At 44.7% G+C, this 21,468-nt stretch overlaps 1 protein-coding gene across 1 annotated transcript in view; it reads left to right on the top strand.

The window, feature by feature from the left end:
• Nucleotides 1–21,468, top strand: part of HCN2 (hyperpolarization activated cyclic nucleotide gated potassium channel 2) — a 69,238-nt gene that overhangs the window by 34,826 nt on the left and 12,944 nt on the right. Inside the window, exons 3-5 of the mRNA XM_018560576.1 lie at nucleotides 14,711–14,872; nucleotides 18,942–19,160; nucleotides 19,939–20,085. Coding sequence (XP_018416078.1) covers nucleotides 14,711–14,872; nucleotides 18,942–19,160; nucleotides 19,939–20,085 — 528 coding nt within the window. The remainder of the gene's footprint in view (nucleotides 1–14,710; nucleotides 14,873–18,941; nucleotides 19,161–19,938; nucleotides 20,086–21,468) is intronic.

Below are 21,468 nucleotides of genomic sequence, written 5' to 3'. Positions count from 1 at the left end.
CATTATAAATAGGGAAGCAGGTTGTTTACCACGACAGTAGAAGTGATTTTTTTCTGAAGATATGGGTAAACAACGAGATTTAACAGATTTTGAACGTAGGATGATTGTTGGCACTCGGAGCCATGGAGCGAGTATCAGCAAAACAGCAGAATTCGGTAAATGTTCAAGAGCAGCTGTTGCTAAAGTGTTTAAAGACTGGACTGTCAGCCGAAAATCTGGGTCTGAACTTGCGAATTGTGGCTGTCAGCGACTAGTCAATGTTAGGGCAGAACGGATAGTGGCAAGACTGGTACAAGAAAACAGAAGGGCAACAGTGCATCAAATTACTGTAGATCTTAATCAGGGATCCTCTCAATTGATCTCTGAACGCACTGTTCGTCGTACACTACAACGTATGGGATATGGAAGCCGTAGGCCTGTTCGAACACTTTTGCTGTCTGCAGTTAACAAGATAAAACATCTCTAATTCGCACAGGAACACAAGGATTGGACAGTCGAGCATTGGAAAAAAGTCATGTGGTCCGATCAATCACGTTTCCAGTTGCATCATGCAGATGGCAGAGTGAGAATTTGGCGGGAACAGCATGAAAGCATGCACCCCACATGCATGAGTACAACCCTTCAAGCTGGTGGGAGCAGTGTTATGGTTTGGTGCAGGTTTTCCTGGCATGATTTGGGCCCTTTAATTCGTGTGGAACAAAGTCTCAATAGCACAACATACCAAAGTATTATTGCTGATCAAGTTCATCCTATCATGTTGATGGCATATCCCAATGAACTGGACAGTGCTATTCATCAGGCATGGTGTCAGATTCATCGCATCACCTTTCAACATCTCGGAGTCAATGCCAAGAAGAATCGCCGCTGTATTGAAGGCAAAAGGTGGCCCAACGAAGTACTGATGGGGTGGTCATAATAATCTGGCCACTCAGTGTATATACAGGTGAAACTCGAATAATTAGAATATCGTGCAAAAGTAATTGCAGTAAGTGCTGCAAAAGGGGCCCAAACCAAGTAGTGAGTACATATGCATGCTTGTACTTTTCAGAGGTCCAATATTGTTCTATGTACAATCCTTGTTTTATTGATTGCATGTAATATTCTCATTTTCTGAGATTGTGGATTTGGGGTTCTTGGGGTTTTCATGAGCTGTAAGCCATAATCATCACAATTATGACAAATCACGGCTTGAATTATCTTGCTTTGCATGTAATGAGTCTATCTCATATATTAGTTTCACCTTTTAAGTTGCATTAGTGAAATAAATGAACTTTGCACAATATTCTAATCGAGTTTCACCTGTATATATGTATGGAAAGAAGCCTTTTGGCTCAACTAGAGAATACAAAATATTATACAATATTTTATATTTAGCTGACAATAAACCCCCAAAAAACACCTTTTTTTTTGTTCTAATCACAGTACACAAAGCAATTGCCTGAAAAAATGTAGTTTCACTTTAAAAGAGGGCCTATACTAAAAAAGCCCTTTCCTCCCCCAACACTCTCTTATGTCGCTGCACATCAGTTACCTATTTTTCTTACCCTGTCTCTCATTTGCTGCTTTGGTGGGGCCTCAAAGTCCTTTTAAAAAATCAGCCTTCCCAGAAAAGTGATTCTTCTGCCCTGTGCACTAGCCTAGCAATTGGTTGCTCAAGTATGGAGTGCTGCATTGTAAAGCTGGCTATACACCTAAACACTATCTACAGATTTTCTATGGTCAGATGGAAAATATGCAACAGATTCCTCCATCTACGCTAAACTGTGTGGATGGAGGAATCTCCCACTGGGCCAAGCTTAAGTTTGATTGGATGCAGGCATTGTTCAGGTGTTTTAAGAGCCAACGGGGCCGACTAGCAAGATACTGAAGCTTGGCCCAGTGGGAGATTCCTACATCCACACAGTTAAGACCCCATTCACACGTAGCGACATACCTTTTGCAGCGGATCCGCACAGCCGGGATAGCGCGACTTTCGGGGCGACGATCCAGCGACGGTAGCTGGATAGCTTCTCCGTCGGGCTCCATAGAAAAAAGGCAAAATCCGCAGAAAAAAGGGTCCAGTAGAAGCGACTTGCGACCGCGACGCGCGACATGGAGTTAAGACAGCTCCATTGAATAGCATTGGCCGGCGACTTCTCGCGATATCGCGTGGCAAAAATGCGCGATATCGCGCGATAATTCGCTACATGTGAACGGGGCCTTAGTGTAATGGAGTAATCTGTTGCACTTTTTCCATCTGACCATAGAAAATCTGCAGATGATCTATAGGTGTATGGACAGCTTAATGGTGATGAGAGGTGTGTATCCAGTATATTCTGTGATTTAAATTAACTTATCATTTTAACAGGGTATCCCACTGTTTAATCAGATTACAGTTCGTTATTTATATGCTGACAGTCTAAGTGCAGGGCTGGTTCCCCCCAGATTCTTTTAACTCTCATAGACTTCAGTTGTAATATTTTCAAGTAATATTATACTCCTCAGTAACCTGCCACAGTTGCAGTTAGATTTTAGGTGCGGTTGGCCTTTAATTTGACACTTTTTACACATCTAACATGTTTATGGGTCGATTCCATTTTAGGAATTGTTGGGTTAGTTTTTGTTGAGGGTTTTTTTAAACAGCACCTAACTATGATGATCCAAAGTGCATCATACTAACAGGAGGTCCTGGTGCTTTGAAAGTCTCAAAAACTGAAGCTTAAGTCATAAAATTAGTTCTGACCTTTCCAAGGAAATTGTATACAATAGCATTAGTAGAGACTTTGCCTTGTCTAAAATTGGTTACACTCCTTGTAGCTTTCCAGCAAACATGCTTTTCTCTAATACCACTCTCACAGGCTTCCCAGAATGTTACACGCAATAGTATATAAAGAGGCCTCACATAAAGACACCAGGTATTAGGTTTTATAATGTTTCCCAAAACAGTTTTTTATTAAACTGGCATCATTGTTAAGATGGCTCCTTTTGTCTCCTTAGGGGTTTCCATACACAGCTGTACAACAGTGCTATTCCCATGTAGCCCATTTGATGCACAGTAGCTCCAGGCCATTCCCTACCTTAGGGCATCTTGTTTCTGGAAGTGCCACCTGTGGTGCCTCAGAGACAAAATTACTTTGATGATTCTTGCCTTAAAGGCCATCCCTGGGCAAACCATAAATCTCCCCTTGGGGCTGGAGTAAAGCAGATTTACTTATCTGGTCCCCGCTTCCCCTGACAGTCGGCACTCTCCTCTTCTCCCCCTCTGGCTTTCAACTGTCCCTTGGCATTATCGTGTCTAATGTAGGCCTGTAAAACCTGTATTAGATGTGATGACATCTGCGGTCCTTAGACCACTGGAGCCCCGGTGCCAAGAGGCCGCAGGGAGCAGTCTCGCAGCATAAAACAAAATGGCGGGAAGCAGAATCAGGCAGGTCGCTTTTAATTGAGTCTCTAGTCTCTAGACCTAAATGGACACTCCATCCTTGCAGTGCCGTGCCATATTTAAGAATGGACCAGACTTGCATTTGTAGCAATCTTTTCTTTGTGCTTAGTGGGTGATTGCTCCTCATTAGCAATTTGTGTCTCCAGTAACTTTGACCTTGGCAATTCCAGCTCTGATTCAACATTATTCTTCAGGTTTGCATTAATCCATATGTTGAGATATTGAAAGTTGCAATACTTGTACGTCTTTTTGTCCTTTGTTGGTTACCGCCATGTGTTTATTTGTATGAAGACTTCCTGGCTCTTTTCTGCTATTTCATTAAGTAAGCAGCTGAGGTCTTAAGCCGGGGACACATGGAGGATGTGACAAATTCCTCCATCCATGCTAAGGCCCCTTTCAGATGGGTGGTCTAATGAGGTTGGCCTATCAGTTTTTTTTGTTTTTTTTCCAGTTGCAGATAACCTTTAAGGTTATAATGCATTTTGATCAAATCAATTTTATTAATTGTAAGACAAAAGAAAAAATATAACATATAAAGCATATGTGCGAGGGGTATACAGGTACACAGGCAATTTGGTCCGCAGGACACAGTAAATTCCATAAATTCCAGTAGTATCATAATATTGGGTACTGCCCACAACATATGGGCCAGATATCAGTCCTCATTGGCCACAGGAGATGAAGCCAGGGCCAGAACAATATTATCCAGAGGATAACAGGGCAATAACATCATGACACATCCTAGCTATGGTGCTGAGGCCAATAATGCAGGAAAAGCAGCGGAGTCTTGGAAGCAAATCCAGGGTAACCATAGGTTTCGGAAGGATTCCATATGGTCAGCATCTATAGCGACCATTTCTTCCATGTGCATAGTATAATTTAGGCTATTCAACCACACCAACAAGGGGGACACCTGGGTGGACTTCCAATGTCCTGCAATAACCTGTCTGGAAGGGATCAACATTAGGAGGGCCAGAGCAGGGGTATTTTGCGTGTTCGTGGAATGCGCCTTGTCATATATGGCCAGCACGGCATCCCAGAACCTCCTGATCAGGTGGCAGGACCACCACATATGCAAGTATGTACCTTCAGCATTTAGGCATCTCCAGCAAGTCTGCGTCATCGAATGGAACATATGATGTAGTCGCACTGGAGTGAAGTACCATCTGGAAAGCAGCTTAAAGTTGCGCTCCTGCAGTTTACATGACATTGCCAAGCTATGCGTGAAGATAAAGACCTTATCCCAATCAACGTGAGTCATAGCGGAGTCTACATCCATGGTCCATGCGTGAGTGTAAGAGGGTAAGGACGTGGAGTGTTGGGAAAGAAGCATTTGGTACAATAAGGAGATGAGGTGCGTGGGCGGTGTGGAGGCGACGAATAATAGTTCAAAAGAAGTGAGGGCCCTAAAAATGTCAGGTATGGAACGGTAGTAACTAGTCAGTTGAATGTATGGCATCCAGGCCCGTCCATCTAAGGAGACTTGGGCGATAACCGCCTGGTAGGGTATCAGGGTAGTGCCGCATAGGATATGGCGTAATTGTGGCAAAAATTTACGGTTCCAACCCAAAAAGGAAGGAGCGTGGATACCAGGGGAGAAGTGAGGGTTGTCTAGTATGGGAGTCAAGGGACTTGGTAGGGAGGAAAGCTGGAGGGGTGTTACGAGAGTGATGCCAGCACCATAGAACAGAGTAAACAAGGAGGGGCCACTCTGCGCTGCCGCCCACGTCCGGCAAAGGGACCCATTGCACCGCCTTGGGGTGCAGCAGGGAGGTTGAAAATTCCAAGGACACCCATTGTTTATGTGGTGCACCATGGAACCAGTCCAGTATCCTAGTTAGTAAGGAAGCTTTATAGTATAGAAGGAAATCAGGCAGACCAGCTCCCCCTCGGGATCTAGACCTTGTCAAAAGGCGGTAGTTAAGTCTGGGCTTGGCGTCATTGCAAACAAACGTTGGTAAGATATGCCGCAGCTTAAGAAAGAAGGAACTGGGTATGCGTATTGGTACCTTTTGGAAAAGATATAAAATTTAGGTAAAACATCCATTTTGAGCACATTCCTGCGCCTGAACCAAGATAGAGGACGGGATCTCCAAGATTGAAGGTCCGCCCTCGTCCTGTGCAGAAGCGGTGAGTAGTTTAGTTCATATAGGCGGGACAGGTCAGAGGGTATGTGGACACCTAGATATTTAAGGGAGGAAGGTTGCCAAGAAAAAGGGAAGCGGGAGCGTAGGGAGGAGACTATTTGGCTTGGGAGGGATATATTAAGCAATTCCGATTTGTCATAATTTACTTTGAAGTTACTGACAGAGCTGAAAGTGGAAAGTACCTCCATAAGATGAGGCAATGAAAGGTTGTGTTGAATTATATACAGGGGGAGGTCATCAGCATACAATGCCATCTTGAATTCGCTAGAACCTATCGTTACCCCATGTATAGAGGAGTTTGCATGGATAGCAGAAGCCAGGTGTTCCATTGTGATCACATACAGTAAGGGGGATAGGGGGCAACCCTGTCAGGTGCCATTAGAGATTTTAATAGGATCTGAGAGCCTGCCATTGGCGCATACACGGGCATAAGGAAACGAGTATAAGGCCATAATTTTGAATATGAAGGGAACACGAAGCCCCAGTTGAGTCAGTGAAGCGCAGACGGAAGTGCCAGCCAACCCTGTCAAACGCTTTTTCAGCATCCAGGGATAGCATGCAGGCTGGCACTTTCTTTTTCTGGACATGGGCAATCAGAGATATGGTCTTGGAGGTGTTACCTCTTGCTTCCCGTAGGGGGACAAACCCAACCTGGTCATTATGGATGATGGTGGGCAGTAGAGGTTGAAAGCGGAGGGCTAGTAATTTAGCATACAGCTTGATATCACAATTCAATAAGGAGATCGGGCGGTAACTCAAGGGCATGGAGGGGTCCTTAATTGGCTTTAGTATCAGGGAGGTATGTTCTAACAAGGATTGAGGGGCGAAGGGACAGGAAGGGGAGATGGAGTTGAAGGCATCTAACAGTAGTGGGGAGAGTTCAGGGACAAGAAATTTAAAAAATCTCGCTGTCTAGCCATCAGGACCGAGCGCTTGACCGTTTTATTTGTGGCTTTGATGGCCATAGTGAGTTCCTCCGTTTTGAAGGGGGAGTCAAGGGTAGAGTGGGACTCAGGGGGTATGGAGGGTAAGGGCGTCTTGGCCAGGTATTTGGTTAAAGCAGTAGTATCATGTAGAGGGGGAGGGGTGGTTTCAAGGGAGTCTGTTATACAGCTTGGAATAGTAATCATGAAAGGAATTTAGGATGTCAGTATTCGAGTGTACAATGTTACCATCCGGGGAGCGTTTGGATAGAGTAGAGTGTAAGCCCTGGCGAGGGTGGATGGTGCGGGCTAAGGAGGAGCTGCATTCATTACCGTATTCATACGAGCGCTTCAAGTAGCGATCTCTGTAACGCAAAGAAGCTTGATCTAGGAGAGCCAGCAATTGTTTACGGGCATTCAAGAGTTCTAACCCCATGGAATCATCGCTCACTGGTTTATGTGATCTCTCTAGTGTGGATATTTTGGCAAATAATTAGGTAATTTTCTGGGACCTCCATTTCTTAAGCCAGGTGCCGTGCTTGGCAAGGATTCCCCTTAAGACGCATTTGAGGGTTTCCCACTTAATGGGAAGGGAGGTCGGGTCATTTGCATGATCCTGCTGGAAATTAGAGATGGTCTGCCTGATCTCGGCACAGCACACCATGTCAGAGAGGAGATTATCATTCGGCCTCCAAAATTGGGAAATGGGCGGCATCGCAGAGAAGCGGAGGGAACAATAAATGGGGCGTGGTCCAATGCTTATACCTGGAGAGGCGTCTAGTAAGGTTTGAGAGACAAACACGTAGTCTATCCTACTGTAAAAGTTATGTGCATGTTAGAAAAAAGTGTAGTCAGTGTCTTCAAGATGTAGAGTCCGCCAGAGGTCAAGGAGGTGCATGGACGCAAGTTTAGATTTCAACTTACGTAGATCCGAAATCGAGATGGAACTTCTACCAGAGGAGGTTGAAGTCGCCACCCAGAACTATGGCACCCTCGCGAAGGACTCCAGGGTCCTCAGATAACGCAGACATGCGGAAACCTGGGAAGATTTAGGCAAATAGATATTAGCAATCGTATACTTGCTAGGAGACAGAAACCTCGGACCCCTTAGTAGAAAAGTCGCCTGAAGGGAGGAAAACAAATCACTTCACCAAGGTTGTGGAGGAAGCGGATCTGCGAGGAGACTTCATCTGCCACGATGAAGTCTACCTAGAGGCAGAGCCAGCTGTACCCGCCCCCTCCCCCGTCCGTTCCGCCAGTCTTGGGGTATCCCCAGCGATAGGTAATGCTGTTGGCGCGGAGCACTTCCAAAAGGGGTTTGAGAGCCATGCGCATCTGGAGGGTACGGCGAGAGAGGTCCGCCAGAAGGAGGATCGGAGAGCCATTAAACTGAATCTCATCAGAGGCTCAGGCCACCGACATCACCGCTTCCTTCACCGAATAGAAGTGCACCCTGCAGATGACATCTCGGGCGGTTAGGGGTGGCAGATCGCGGGCCCAGATGTGCACAGTCTATCTGTAGCAGTGAGTCGTTGGGCTTCTGTAGGAGCTGATTGAAGACATAACGAACCATGTCAGTGAGAGCCGCAGGCTCCACTGATTCAGGAATCCCCCGTAGGCGAATGTTGTTGCGCTGGGATCAGTTTTCCTAGTCGTCTAGTTGGTAAATCAAGTCGTGCAATTGAATCGAGTGATCTTGTAGCACCTGGTGATGTATGTCAAGTCTGGAAGACACCGCATCTTGAGTGGTTTCCAAGTCTTCCAGACGAGAACCGATGTGGGCAACATCTGCTTTCAGCCCCACCATCTCGGCCTTGTATGCGGCCTCCATCCGGGACACGTAACGCTCCAGGTCAGCACGTGTAGGCAGGGAGCAGATATAGGCATTCAGGTCGTCCTCACCCTCTTCCCGGCTAAAATCCGCAGGGTCTACGGACTCCTCCGACACCGAGGCCATTGATGGGGAGTGGGGAAGGTCTATCTGAGGGGAGGACACACCGGCCCGAGTACTTGCCAGTCCAGCAGGGGAATACACGCGTGGCGAGGTCCGGGCCCGGTCTGATAGGCCCGACACAGCCGGCGGTGCCGCGGGTGAATGCGGCGACTTCTGCGAGGCCTGAAAGAAGGTGGAGAGTTTCCCCGATTTACGTCCACCTGTGCCCGGGGTTGTCTTGGGGTGTCTTTTGGTACCCATCAGGCAGTTAGGTTGCTAATGGAGCTGTAGAAATGCTGTAAGGTGCACCACGCATGGGAGCAGAGGAAAGATGCGACTCACTCTGCCATGCGTCGGCCACGTCCCCCGGCCTATCAGTTTTTAAGAATGATCTGATTTGAAGCCCAATGTTAGTCTGTGAGCAGCCAGATCTAAATGGACGTGCATCCATTTACATCCGATTACCCCTCAATCTGTCCAGGTCTGGAAAACCAAACAGAACAGTGTTACGTTTGGGTGGACCTGATTGTGACGAATCAGGGATAATCTGATGTAAACGAACACAAGTGCGTTTACATCCAACTCCCTGTAGACCTAACATGGGTCCGGTACGTTCAGTTTTTTCTCCATTGTAAGATTGAGGACCACAGCGGTGACATCCATTCTAAACTGCTCTTATCAGCAGGAGATAAATGCACAGATCCCCTGATGATCAAGACTGACAGGCGCCCACGTGAAAGGGGCCTATCAGTGTGGATAAACCATTCTCCAGCTGTATGCATTGCATTCTGACAGTGGTGCTCGTCTGACAATTTTCCAGTATCTCCCTTCATCTAAAATCAATCTAATGTCTTTTGTCGGGAAGAAAGGGCTACCCACAGATCGAATGCCACCCGATTCCTGCTGAATTGGCCAAAATTTGATCCGTGTGTACCCAGCTTAATCTGCGTGCAAAGCCATATTGTCTGCATAGATTATTTGCTGTGTGATCTTTGAGTCATGTACTGGAATTCCAACACCTTCACAAACACCTTGAAAAGCTTTGTATAGGTATTGAACAGCAGTGGAGACAGAACACATACTTGGCGCACACCTTTTTCTACTGTTCACATTTAGTATTCATCCTGCAAAACCCTTGCTGTTTTTTTTTATAGATGGTGGCTGACGTCTTTTTCCACATACAACTCTTTTCAACAGTGTGTCTGAGGATGTCATGCTCGACTTGTCCAATGCCCTGACAATGTCAATGAAGCATGGAAAGGTTTCCTAGCAGTGGCGTAGCGTGGGGGCACCAAATTTTAAGGGGCGCGGCAGGGGCCCTTTGAGATTCGATCCCGGGCCCCCTCTCATTGGAGATGACATGACACTTTACATGTTTAGGTACATTGGCTGCAGTAAGGTCCCGCTCTTGCTGGAGATCTTACGGCAGCCTTCTGGGAACCACAGTGGCGCCTGTATACAGCGCCGGCCCGCACAGTGGACAGCTCCTCCACCAGCCCGCACAGTAAATGGCTCATCCACCGGCCCACACATCACCCTCACTGATCCTCTGCATCTGCCCCTGCTGCGATCCTCCACATCTGCCCCTGCTGCAATCCTCCATATCTCCCCTGCTGCGATCCTCCACATCTGCCCCTGCTGTGATCCTCCACATCTCCCTTGCTGCGATCTGCACCTGCTGCGATCCTCCACATCTGCCCCTGCTGCGATCCTCCACATCTGCCCCTGCTGCGATCCTCCACATCTGGCCCTGCTGCGATCCTCCACATCTGCCCCTGCTGCGATCCTCCACATCTGCCCCTGCTGCGATCCTCCACATCTGCTCCTGCTGCAATCCTCCATATCTCCCCTGCTGCGATCCTCCACATCTGCCCCTGCTGTGATCCTCCACATCTCCCTTGCTGCGATCTGCACCTGCTGCGATCTTCCACATCTGCTCCTCCTGCAATCTGCCCCTGCTGCAGTCCTCCATATCTCCCCTGCTGTGATCCTCCACATTTGCCCCTGCTGTGATCCTCCACATCTGCCCCTGCTGCAATCTGCCCCTACTGCAATCCTCCACATCTCCCCTGCTGCAATTTGCCCCTGATGCGATCCTGCACATCTGCCCTTGCTGCAATCCTCCACATCTCCCCTGTTGCAATCTGCCACATCTGCCCCTACTGCAATCCTCCACATCTCCCCTGCTGCAATTTGCCCCTGATGCTATCTGCCCCTGCTGCGATCCTGCACATCTGCCCTTGCTGCAATCCTCCACATCTCCCCTGCTGCAATCTGCCACATCTGTCTCTGCTGTGACCTGCTACGATCCTCCACATCTGCCCCTGCTGCAGTCTGCCACATCTGCCCCTGCTGAGACCCTCCGCCCATAACATCAGGCCAGTATTAAAGCTTTTGTCTGGTGCTCTTCCCATTTTTTGCTTATATGCATTTCCTCCCACACTACAAAACCATTTGTAGGCTAAATGGCTCAGGTTGTGGGACATCCTTCCAGAATCTGCTACTTCACTGTAATTTTTCCATGTATTCTTTGCATCTTTCTTTGCTGTTAAAAAAACTTTTACTTTTTTTTCCCATTGTTAAATGTTGGTTTTGTTTCTAGTTTCTTGTATATTTTCTTCACTTCATGATCTGACAGTTTTATAAAGTCTGTGTGTCACTGTTCATTTTGACATTGGGATACTATTGGTGATTTTTCTTTTAATGCTTTTTGTATGTGTTTTTTTTTTTTAGAATAAATATTTGCAAAAAGTAATCCATTCCTGTTTATGTGGTCACTTCCGTAATTTAATATACTGTCCACCTTGTCACTGCCAATCTGAGTGTATGAATCACCCATTACAATTACCTGTCTGCTCTTTGCATCATTAAGGGTTTTCTAGGTTTCTTCTATAAAATCATGTTTCTAGAACCTTTTCTTTGATGAAAAAACAGGTATCTGCATCATGGCTACAGTGTTCTTCTCAAGTCGCATTATCACTCCAATTACAAGGTGAAGATTTACAACCACTTTTTGCACATGTAGTTCTAGTTCCACATCTGTCAGGCCACAGCTTTCCCTCATTTGTATGTTATTTAGTAAGTTCTTCATTTCTTTTAGAACGGCAAAGGATTTCTTAATTTTCTTTTTCTTTTTTTGACAGTCCTATCATGTAATTGTTTAGTCTGTTAATCTCTTCACAAATGTATTTTATTTGCGCACTTCCATGATTATTTTGATATTCCATGTTGCTATTTTAAAGTGACACTAAACTAAGGAGTTAAATCTTAAAAATGCATTCAAGTACCCTATTAACCAAAATGTATCTTATTTGTGTATTACTCGTCTGTAGATCCTCAAATCATCTCTGAATTCATGCTGACAATGTCCTTCCTTCTGCAGGGTGGCTACTTTTGTTCCCCATGGTCCCTGTGTATGTTCTGTAAAGTAGCCACCGCTCCAAACCATCTCCCATGGACTACAATCTCAATACAAATGAGTAAACTAAACATGAGATTGTAGTCCGTCTTGGGAGCAACCTTTAGATTCTTGTGACAGGAATTCTTGATGTATCTGCACAGATGTGGCCGCTGTACCCATTACCCCACCCCCACAGGGTGACAGTGGGCGCATCTGTAAGTGGCAGTCCTCATGTAATCGTACATGGGGCGCAGAGAGCTTGCATCTGGGGACAAACATCTCTACTGATCTGCAAGTAATTGTACCATGTATGATTACCTGCATCCACAGGTTCTTGCTGCAGGAATCTCCAGATCGCCATATGCATGAGGCCTAAAGCAGCATCTTCCCACAAAAACAAATAATGGAAAAATGCTAAATGTATCCTAGCCTGTCTGGTGCTTACAATGCAGCCTTGTCCCTCTTTACTGGTAAGTGCTGCTCTACAAAACATACACCTTTTACTTACAAGGCTGCTACCATCACGTTCTCAAACAATTCATCCCCACACAACTCCCCCCTCATGTATCACTTGCCTCTCCCTTTTAGATTGTAAGCCACGAGGGGCAGGGCCCTCCTTACCATCTTGTCTTGATTTGTATTGTGGTTGTAATGTCTTATTTATATTGTAAAGCGCTGCCCAAACTGTCGGCGCTATATAAATCCTGCATAATAATAATAATAATAATACCACATGCGTCTCTTTATCTCTGCGGTCACTCGGTTTCTTCATACAGGCTAACCACACTACTACTATAATTAGGTCTTATAAGGCCTGAATCTCAGAAAAACCCATCAGTGCACGTGACACCCTTATATACAGCCACACTTACTTTTCCAATGCCTCTCTAACAGTAGTGATTTTAACCAGTCTTGATTTTAAATCCCAATATTTGTTTTTCAGTTAAACTGGAGTTATTTTTTTTTTCTTGCAAGGATATAATTAAAGTATGTTTATAGAACACTTTCTATAAAGATTATTTTCATAAGTTTTAAAGCTAAACTCCAGGTATGCATTATTTTGCATACTTACATGCATGGTTTCAGTAAACTTCAGTAATGTGTGCAAACAAAAAAAAAGAGTATCTGGCAGTGAAAAGGGTAAAAGGCACATCAAATTTTGATTTAGGTTTTTTCATTGTTTGTGCATTTTTTTCATGAGTGCCGAAAACTTCTGGCACAGCACTGCATTTTTAATTAGTGAGTTATGATGGTTCATTAGTTTTATCCTCCTAGATGGTTATTTCAGTATTTTCTCTTCTGGAATAGAAAACTACAGGGCATTGTGTGGTATTTTTGCTTTTGTAGACCAGTGACAGCAGTTCTATAAGTGTTATCCAGTAACCATGCTCTATACCAGGGGTGCCAAACTCCATGTCATTGCGGGCTGCATCAGCATTATGGTTGCCCTTAAAGGGCCGGTTGTATCTGTAAGACTATATGAATTTATCTACTCTTTATCATATTAAATAATTGCCTCTGCATTCGATTATTACTGGTTTTAGTTAATTTAGTTAATAACTAGCTCTGAAAGTAGAAGTCTAGGAAAAATAATGGCAATTTGCGTAATAGTGCGGACTCTCAGGTGACCTGTGCAGGATCTATGTTGGGCTGTGTGGGATCTATGCTGGGCTGTGCAGGGTCTTAGGAGGGCTGTGCAGGCTCACCAGGGGTCCCGGTGGGTCTCGGCAGGTGCGGGTGGTGTGGACAAAGAGGAGGTTTGCTGTAAACAGGCACAGCGCTTCACAGACAGGCTGCCAGAACCTCGCTGGGTGCATCAGCAGCCTTCATGTGAAGCTCGCCACCTATGTACAGCGCCAGCTTAGTTTTAAAAATGTTTAAGTTTTAAAGCTGCAGGAGAGGTGCAAGGACCACATAAAATGGCCTGGCGGACCAGATTCAGCCCGTGGGCCTTGTGTTTGACACATGTGCTCTATACCAGGGCTCAAAATTTCCAATCGCCTGCTCGCATTTGGCGAGTGGAAATGCAGTGCAGGCGAGTGGAAATTCCTGTCAGGCTTGCGGTCTCAGACCGCGTACCTGACTCGTGGGAGCAGCTGCTCCTGCTGGTCTGTCTCCCTTCCTTTTGGCCTGAGCTCTTCACTGAGCTCCGGGTCGAAAACAAAGTGATTAGTAAGGTCTGCAGACCTTACTAATCACACTAGATCACCAGGGATCTGCCTGCTCGCCTCCTCCCTGCAGAAAGACGAGCAGGTGAGGGGGCTCATTGTATCATTTTACATTGTGGGGGCAGGGAATTATGTGTGGGCGGGCAGGGAATCGGGGGGGATTATGTTATGTGTGGGGGGCAGGGAACAGGGGGGTGTATTATTTTATATGTGGGGGGGCATGGAATAGAGGGGGTGTATTATTTTATATGTGGGGGCAGGGAGCTTTATGGCAATATTGTTAAAGTTGTTAATATTTATTCTTGTAACTTTATTCTGCATTAAACATGTAACAGTCTCATTGATAAGATTATTTAAGAGGGTGTGTGTAGGGGCAGAGTTAAGGCCGCGGAAGGGTAGGGGTTAGGTGGGCAACTGGTGGCGAGTAACTCTTAAGGCCAGGTTAGTATCTCAGGACTTAAAATTTTGTCCCCTGATCTATACTATTGTCTACATTTGCACAGTCATTCCAATGATCTATGTAATTATATCTGTAGCAGATGCGTAATATGCCATTGGCTTGAGGAAGGGTGGAAGTTCTTGGCTTATGACCAGCTTTACATGTTTTGGAAAGCTCATCTTAAAATCCATACATGCAGCACATACAGTAATGGTTTCTCACTTGCTTTTTAACTTTTTTGTTTAGGCTTTATTTTGCTTTGTTGTTTTCTTTCTGCAGATCTTCCACATGACCTATGACCTGGCCAGCGCAGTGATGAGAATTTTTAACCTGATTGCCATGATGCTACTGCTTTGTCACTGGGATGGATGTCTTCAGTTCCTGGTTCCAATGCTCCAAGACTTCCCCAGTAATTGTTGGGTTTCCATCAACAAGATGGTGGTACGTAGTCATCACAGCTTTAAACCAGTCATCCAATGTTTTTTTTTTGCTCTTGATTACGCATAGCAGTGTTAATATATGTACTATATATAAATGTAGGCAACGCTTCCCCAGAGTGTAAATACATATTATTGGGCCATGCTCCAAAATGTTGCCATACCGCTTGGCAATCACTTGAGCCTGTTTTGGACAGCCAGAGGCTGCAGCCTAGCTGTGTGTTGGAGGTTTGCATAACAGTACCCTTATCTTGCAACATCACCCAAAATAGCACCTTCAAAAAGTTCTGATTGAATCTTGCTACAATGGCAAGCAGTGAAACTTTAACTGTGACGTAATGTGAAGATAAATGAGTCATAAAGCTAAAATACCTTCCATACTAATTCCAGGGCATTACAGCTTCTGCTCAGCCTCACACTAAAGCTGGCCATATACCTATAGATTATCTGCAAATTTTCTGTGGTCAGATGGAAAAAGTGCAACAGATTCCTCCATCTACACTAAACTGTGTGGATGAAGGAATCTCCAGCTGGGCCAAGCTTCAGTAGCTTGCTAGTAGGCCCCGCTGGCTCTCAAAACACCTTAAAGGAGAACTATGGGGTCAGTGTTTTTCCCCATAGTTCTCCTTGGGGTAACGGGAGGACACAAACTAGCGTCCTCCCGTCACCCTAAGCTCAGTATACCGCGAGCTACAGCTCGCGGTATACTGAGACGCCGCACCTGGAGCGGATCCCGACTTAGATGACGGGATCCGCCCAGCTGCGTGAGTGACAGCTGGCTCTGCCTATCTAGAGGCAGAGCCAGCTGTACCCGCCCCCTCCCCCGTCCGTTCCGCCAGTCAGCGCTGGCAGATCGGAGCGGGGAGAGGGGAATCCAGCCCCTCCCCCTGTCACGGCAGAGAGCCGTGACAGGATCGAGAGGTGAGGGAACCCGGTATGTTTTCCCTCACCTCCCGATCTACTGAGCCGACCTGTGACAGTCTCATTGTCACAGGTCGGCTTAGAACTATGACATGAGTGGAAATCACTCATGTCATAGTTCTCCTTTAACAATGCCTGCCGATTGGATGGATCTGATGGGATGGAGGCATTGTTCAGGTGTTTCAACAGCCAGCGGGGCCGACTAGCAAGACAGCCAGCTTTACAGAATCGATTGTCTTGGAACTAGTATTCAGCTTGTAGGTCATACAATGGCACATTTTATCAGACAGGTATTTAATTTTATTCCCTATGTAACTCGAGTTAGAGTTTAAACAGGAAAAGAGCTGTATGTTTTTAGTTTACTGATGAAAGTAACGGTTAGCCTTTGGACAGGTTTACTTAATGTGTCATGGTGATCTTAAAATTAATGGTTCTAGGTTAATGCTAATATTGTGGCGATCAGAACTTGAAGGGGATGCTGGCTGTCCTTACATGACCAAGTGATGTTTGGAATGGTGACATTCTGTGCAGTAATCGTGTAGAGATAAACCATCAAGCAGTTATGTGTTAAGCCCTGCATATTCATTGGTAACCTTTTATGTGTGCACACTGATATCTTTTGCTTCAGTCTTTGATCCCTATTTTCTTTCTACAAGCTGAGAGAATCTGCACCACAATGCAGGTCTCCTTTTTTTTTTTTGTATTTTTGTCCACATAAATGTGAACATTACATTTTCTTTCCTGTACATTCACCATTTTCATTCTGCTGGTTTCAATCCTTTGCACTGTAGTTAATGGGAAGAAGGTGAAAAAGCCATGATCGCTTTTCATTCTGTTTTTAATGAATCTTTTCTAGCTTTGTAGAAAGGCCAGTAAAAACAACTGGAGAAAGAAGGATTAAAGGCAGACTGAAGACCGAATAAAGCCATAAGCATTGTTTACTTGAAGAAATCTGAGCAAATACAAATTACAGAGAAATATCCTGCTTTCTGTTTCCTGCGTCTGAATACAACATCTGTGTATGCCTCTTCCCTTGTTTTACGTCAGTCTTTGATCCATTTTAAAGTGGAACTTTGTATAGATTAGGGAAGGTTTAGAGCTTAGCTTTTTATTGCTGTCTGTGACCCCATTTCTGAGATTGTCTTCACTTTCCTTTAGGCTGCTGGGACCTAATGTGGGGTTCTATTTCTGCCACAGTAACACAGGCAGGAATAAAACATTTTGGGAAGGGGGAAGAAGTATTAAAACATCTGTCAAGTTCTTATTACTGTCTTTGTCCCCATTAGGAAAATTTCCCCACACTGGCTGTCCATGAGGTAATGAGGGGATCCAGACAGTAATGAAAAGCCTTCCCTATTCTGTCTACAGCAAGAGTTCTACTTTAGCATTTTTATAGCATTTCTTTCCTTTGAATTTTCTTTTCATGTGTCATAATACAACATGTTTCAGTTTCATCCTTTTTGGACTGTCTTTTTTTACATTGTTATAATTGGGAAGCAGATAACAAATGTAGTTTGTATTAAATGTTTTGTTTTTCAGTCTTTATTCGGGTTTCAAATAGTCTTCTTTAGTCACCATCACCATTGAAATGAAGTATAAAAGAGACGCTGTCATCTTACCAATGCATGGCAAAGTGTCAGTGTCTCTGGAAAGGGCATCCCCAACCCCATATGTTTACTTTGCCTGCACTTCTTCATAGTTCCTTGATCCTTCGCTGCCAGCGACACAACCTGGTTCTTCTGGGTATGGAGGAGCAAGTGACCTGCTTTCCTTGGACAGTGCCCAGTTCTAGCAACCAATTGCTAGAACTGTCCACTGCAGAGCGGAAGGAAATGCAAGAGTTGGTGCTGGGAGTATGTACATGGGGTTTCGGGATATGCCCTTTCCAGTACACTCCTCCTTTGTCCTGTATGGGCAAGGTGACTGTGTCTCTTTTAAGATTGGTTAAAGAAGGATGAAAATTATCATTTCCTTATTTCTTATCCCTGCTTTTTATGTTTATAGGACAACTATTTGTGTGCATATCCTCTCACATGAGAACTTCTTTGTCATGAGTTTATTTTCCTAGTTCTGGTGTTTGCAGATGACATTTCAGTTTAGTGAGTGATCCCTGGTCATAGCTGGCTTCTGCCGAGTATGTTAACAAAGATGCACACATTGGTGTTATTTTCAGTGGTGGCTGTGTGAAAAGATAGGGTTAAGACCTTGAAGCTGCCATTGTTACTAAGCTTGGCACAGAAGTCCGGTGCCAGTCAGCTGCAAACTGGCACATGAGAACTCACGGAGGGGCAGAATAGAGGGATCAGTGACTTGGTGTGTGTGTCAGCTGAAATCGCATGGCTCAGCACAGGAATAATAATAGATTTTTCTCTCTTCTTCTCTACCTCTCTTCACATCACCTCATTGTTGCGCCCTTCTAATTTCTTTACATGCTTCTGTTTGAAACTCAGTTTTACTTCATGCCCTTACCCCTTGTTTTTACTGTGCTCTTTGTAGTCATTTCTTGATCTACAGGTCCAGTGGTTTCTCTGTGTTCTTCTCCATCAGTGCTGTGTCGCTCCCCCTGTCTCGCACACTATTTCTGTCTACATGGTTGGCACCATTGTCTTGTCATGCCAAGGTCAAGTCCCTCTGATTTCCTACTTGCACAGTCTGTTTGCATCATTCTCCCTGCTTTCTCTTGCTCTTCTTTCAGCCCCAATGATGTCCCTCCGTTCTGCTACTTGGGGGTAATGAGTGTCCGTGACAGTCTCTGTAGCTGGTTCTCTTGGTTTGTATGTGTAAAAAGGTTATGTGGGGGACACAGCTAAGAGACGCAAGTCAACGATGCATGTGTATGGGACACAGTGTTTGCACATTGTGTGTGGGTGCACTTTGATGCTCGCTCCTAAATGGTTGCAGCATGCCTATTTACATGGATATCTTAAACCCATAAGGCCTATGTTCTTTACACAACATACATGTACACATCTGTGGCATGCTTCATCCATGCCACATGTCAGCACGGGCACGAAGAACTTGAAATAATGCACTTCTCCTCTGGTGATTAGGTGGACTCTTGTACAAATGCCCATTTTCTAAGTGAGATGGGCACCATTGACCTGATAAGAAAAAAACGTATCTTTATCTTTATTTTTTATGCCTCCACACAGAATGACTCGTGGAGTGAACTGTACTCCTTCGCCCTGTTCAAGGCCATGAGCCACATGCTGTGCATTGGTTACGGGCGCCAGGCCCCAGAAAGCATGACTGATATCTGGCTTACAATGTTGAGCATGATAGTGGGCGCTACATGCTACGCCATGTTCATTGGACATGCCACAGCTCTCATCCAGTCACTGGACTCATCCCGCAGACAGTACCAAGAAAAGGTGAGTTTCCTAGTAAAAATGACCTCATGTCACTTGCACCTATCGTGAGTAGTCCTGGGGGCAATTGTATTACATTATAACACGTAGATTCCTTCTGTTCTTATTGATGTCAATGCTTACGTTAATCCTGTAACTTTAGTGTTCAATCCCTCTTTAATGTAAACCAAGGACATTTTTTTTATTATGTTTTCCTGCTTATGACACATTATTGGCTGGCGTGCCTACCACTGATTTCTCTGAAATAAGAAACAGCTGACGCCCTCTTCTATTTCTTACAAGCGTCACTGCATGTCATTGCCTGTGGCACATCTGACAGGAAATGATCCAAGCTTTTGATACCAACCAAGTGAGGGGGAGTGCTTAACAATCTGATCCAGACACAGGATTGATAAAAAATTATTAATGACTGTCTATCTACTGTTGCCTATATAGCCCTAGCAAAAAAAAAAAATATTTAAATGGGGTTTTTTAGGTGCTTAGTGACAAACCAAAAATTGCTTCCAATTTACATCAAAAAACATCTTTATTGTATCATGAGTAAAAACATGATTGTAGTAATTGTAAACGTCCTAAATTCTTTCCTTTTATAATGTACACAGTTATTTAGCCCTAAACTTTCAATGTTTGCCTGGAATGCAAAAAGAGACTTTCATGCTACAGTTGGTTTAAGAATAGAATCTTTGTTCATTTATTAAATTAGGAATTAAACCTCATAATGAGATTTATGCTGCATATGTTTCCTGTGTGTATTTGACGCTTGTCCTTTTTTTCTTTGCAGTACAAGCAAGTTGAGCAGTACATGTCCTTTCATAAGCTGCCTGCCGATTTTCGTCAAAGGCTTCATGACTATTACGAACATCGTTACCAGGGGAAGATGTTTGATGAAGACAGTATCCTTGAAGAGCTAAATGAGCCTTTGAGAGAGGTATGGAGCTGGAGTCCAGAGGGGGGATAACATCAAGTTTAGAGTAGCACTGCCCTTTGTGCATAATCAGATATCATAAAGTTCACGTAGAATTAGGGCAGTTGTATTAATTAAACATTTGCTTTAGAAGGGATGTCTCATTTTTATGGAAATGTTTTAACTAGGGCTGCAACAACTAATCGATTATAATCGATTATTGAAAAAGTTGTCAACTTTTTCAATAATCGATTAATCGGCTTTCGATCAGTTGGCCCTGTTCACAGCTCCACACGCTGTGCGCCGCACCTCCTCCCCACCTCACGCTCGCCGCTGCCAGACCCGCATCCACGCTCCACGCGTCCCACCTCCTCCCCGCCTCACACTCACCGCCCACCCACATGCACGATCGGCACAGGGACGCGGGGATATGTAGTAAGGAGGAGCAGGTGTAGGGTGATGACAGCCATAAACTAGTAGACCCATCACTGGAGCCTTTTTTTAAAGTTTATTTTATTGTTTATCCGATTAACCGATCCCAATAATTGGCTAACTAATCGATTTTGAAAATAATTGTTAGCTGCAGCTCTAGTTTTAACCCTTTTACAGACCATATACATTTTATGGCATGTGAAATTCTAATGACAGAAGTGCAGTGTTGCTGCTGCCAGTCCTTATAGCATGACTATACCTGGCAGCCTAATTATAGAATCACTTATGTTAAACTGAGCATTGGCTTTGGCTACCACAAGCTTTTGGACGTCATATTTAAAATGGACCTGTGAAAAACTTTATTTTAACTTCCTTCTCCCCATCCGCACATACTTACCTTCCGTTTTGCTCCTACGCAGCTCCATTTAGCCAGCAGGAGTGAAGGAAAGTCTAGTGTAGATACATATTTCTAGAATGGAAGCCCACACAGGCCCATGTGACGGCGCTGATTGGTTCATTGATGTCACATGGAGTGGGTCATGTGCTCCTCTATATGTATCAGGTACATCTACCTGGGATGGCGAGTGCATTAAAGCAAACCTGTTGCTTTGCCCTGACTTGTGTAGGTAATTCTAGTTCAGGTGCTGAAGGTAAAATCACTGCTCTGGATCTAGTGTCTGGCACACAAGTTAGGGAATGGTTGTTTAATTTAGTCCCTGTAATCCTGTATTTCACAAACCTTTTCTCACATCCCAGCTTCAGAATGAAATGATTTTATAGATGCAACCTGATCTATAAAATGAGAGTGATTAGTCCATGGTAATTTTTTCATAACAATGGAAAAGAGCCTGAGGACTAAAGTAAGAAATGCTTGGGCACCACTGTGGGCATCCAGTTTGGCACATACACTTGGTTTTCTAGTCATATTACTTGATTATCATCCGTTCCTGGGTTCATTATATATTATGGTGTGAA

Source organism: Nanorana parkeri, unplaced genomic scaffold, assembly GCF_000935625.1.
Source record: "Nanorana parkeri isolate BGI_ZX_2015 unplaced genomic scaffold, ASM93562v1 scaffold466, whole genome shotgun sequence".
Classification (NCBI taxonomy): Eukaryota; Metazoa; Chordata; class Amphibia; order Anura; family Dicroglossidae; genus Nanorana; species Nanorana parkeri.
Note: the sequence above shows the minus strand (reverse complement) of the source record. Positions and strands in the feature narration are given on the sequence as shown.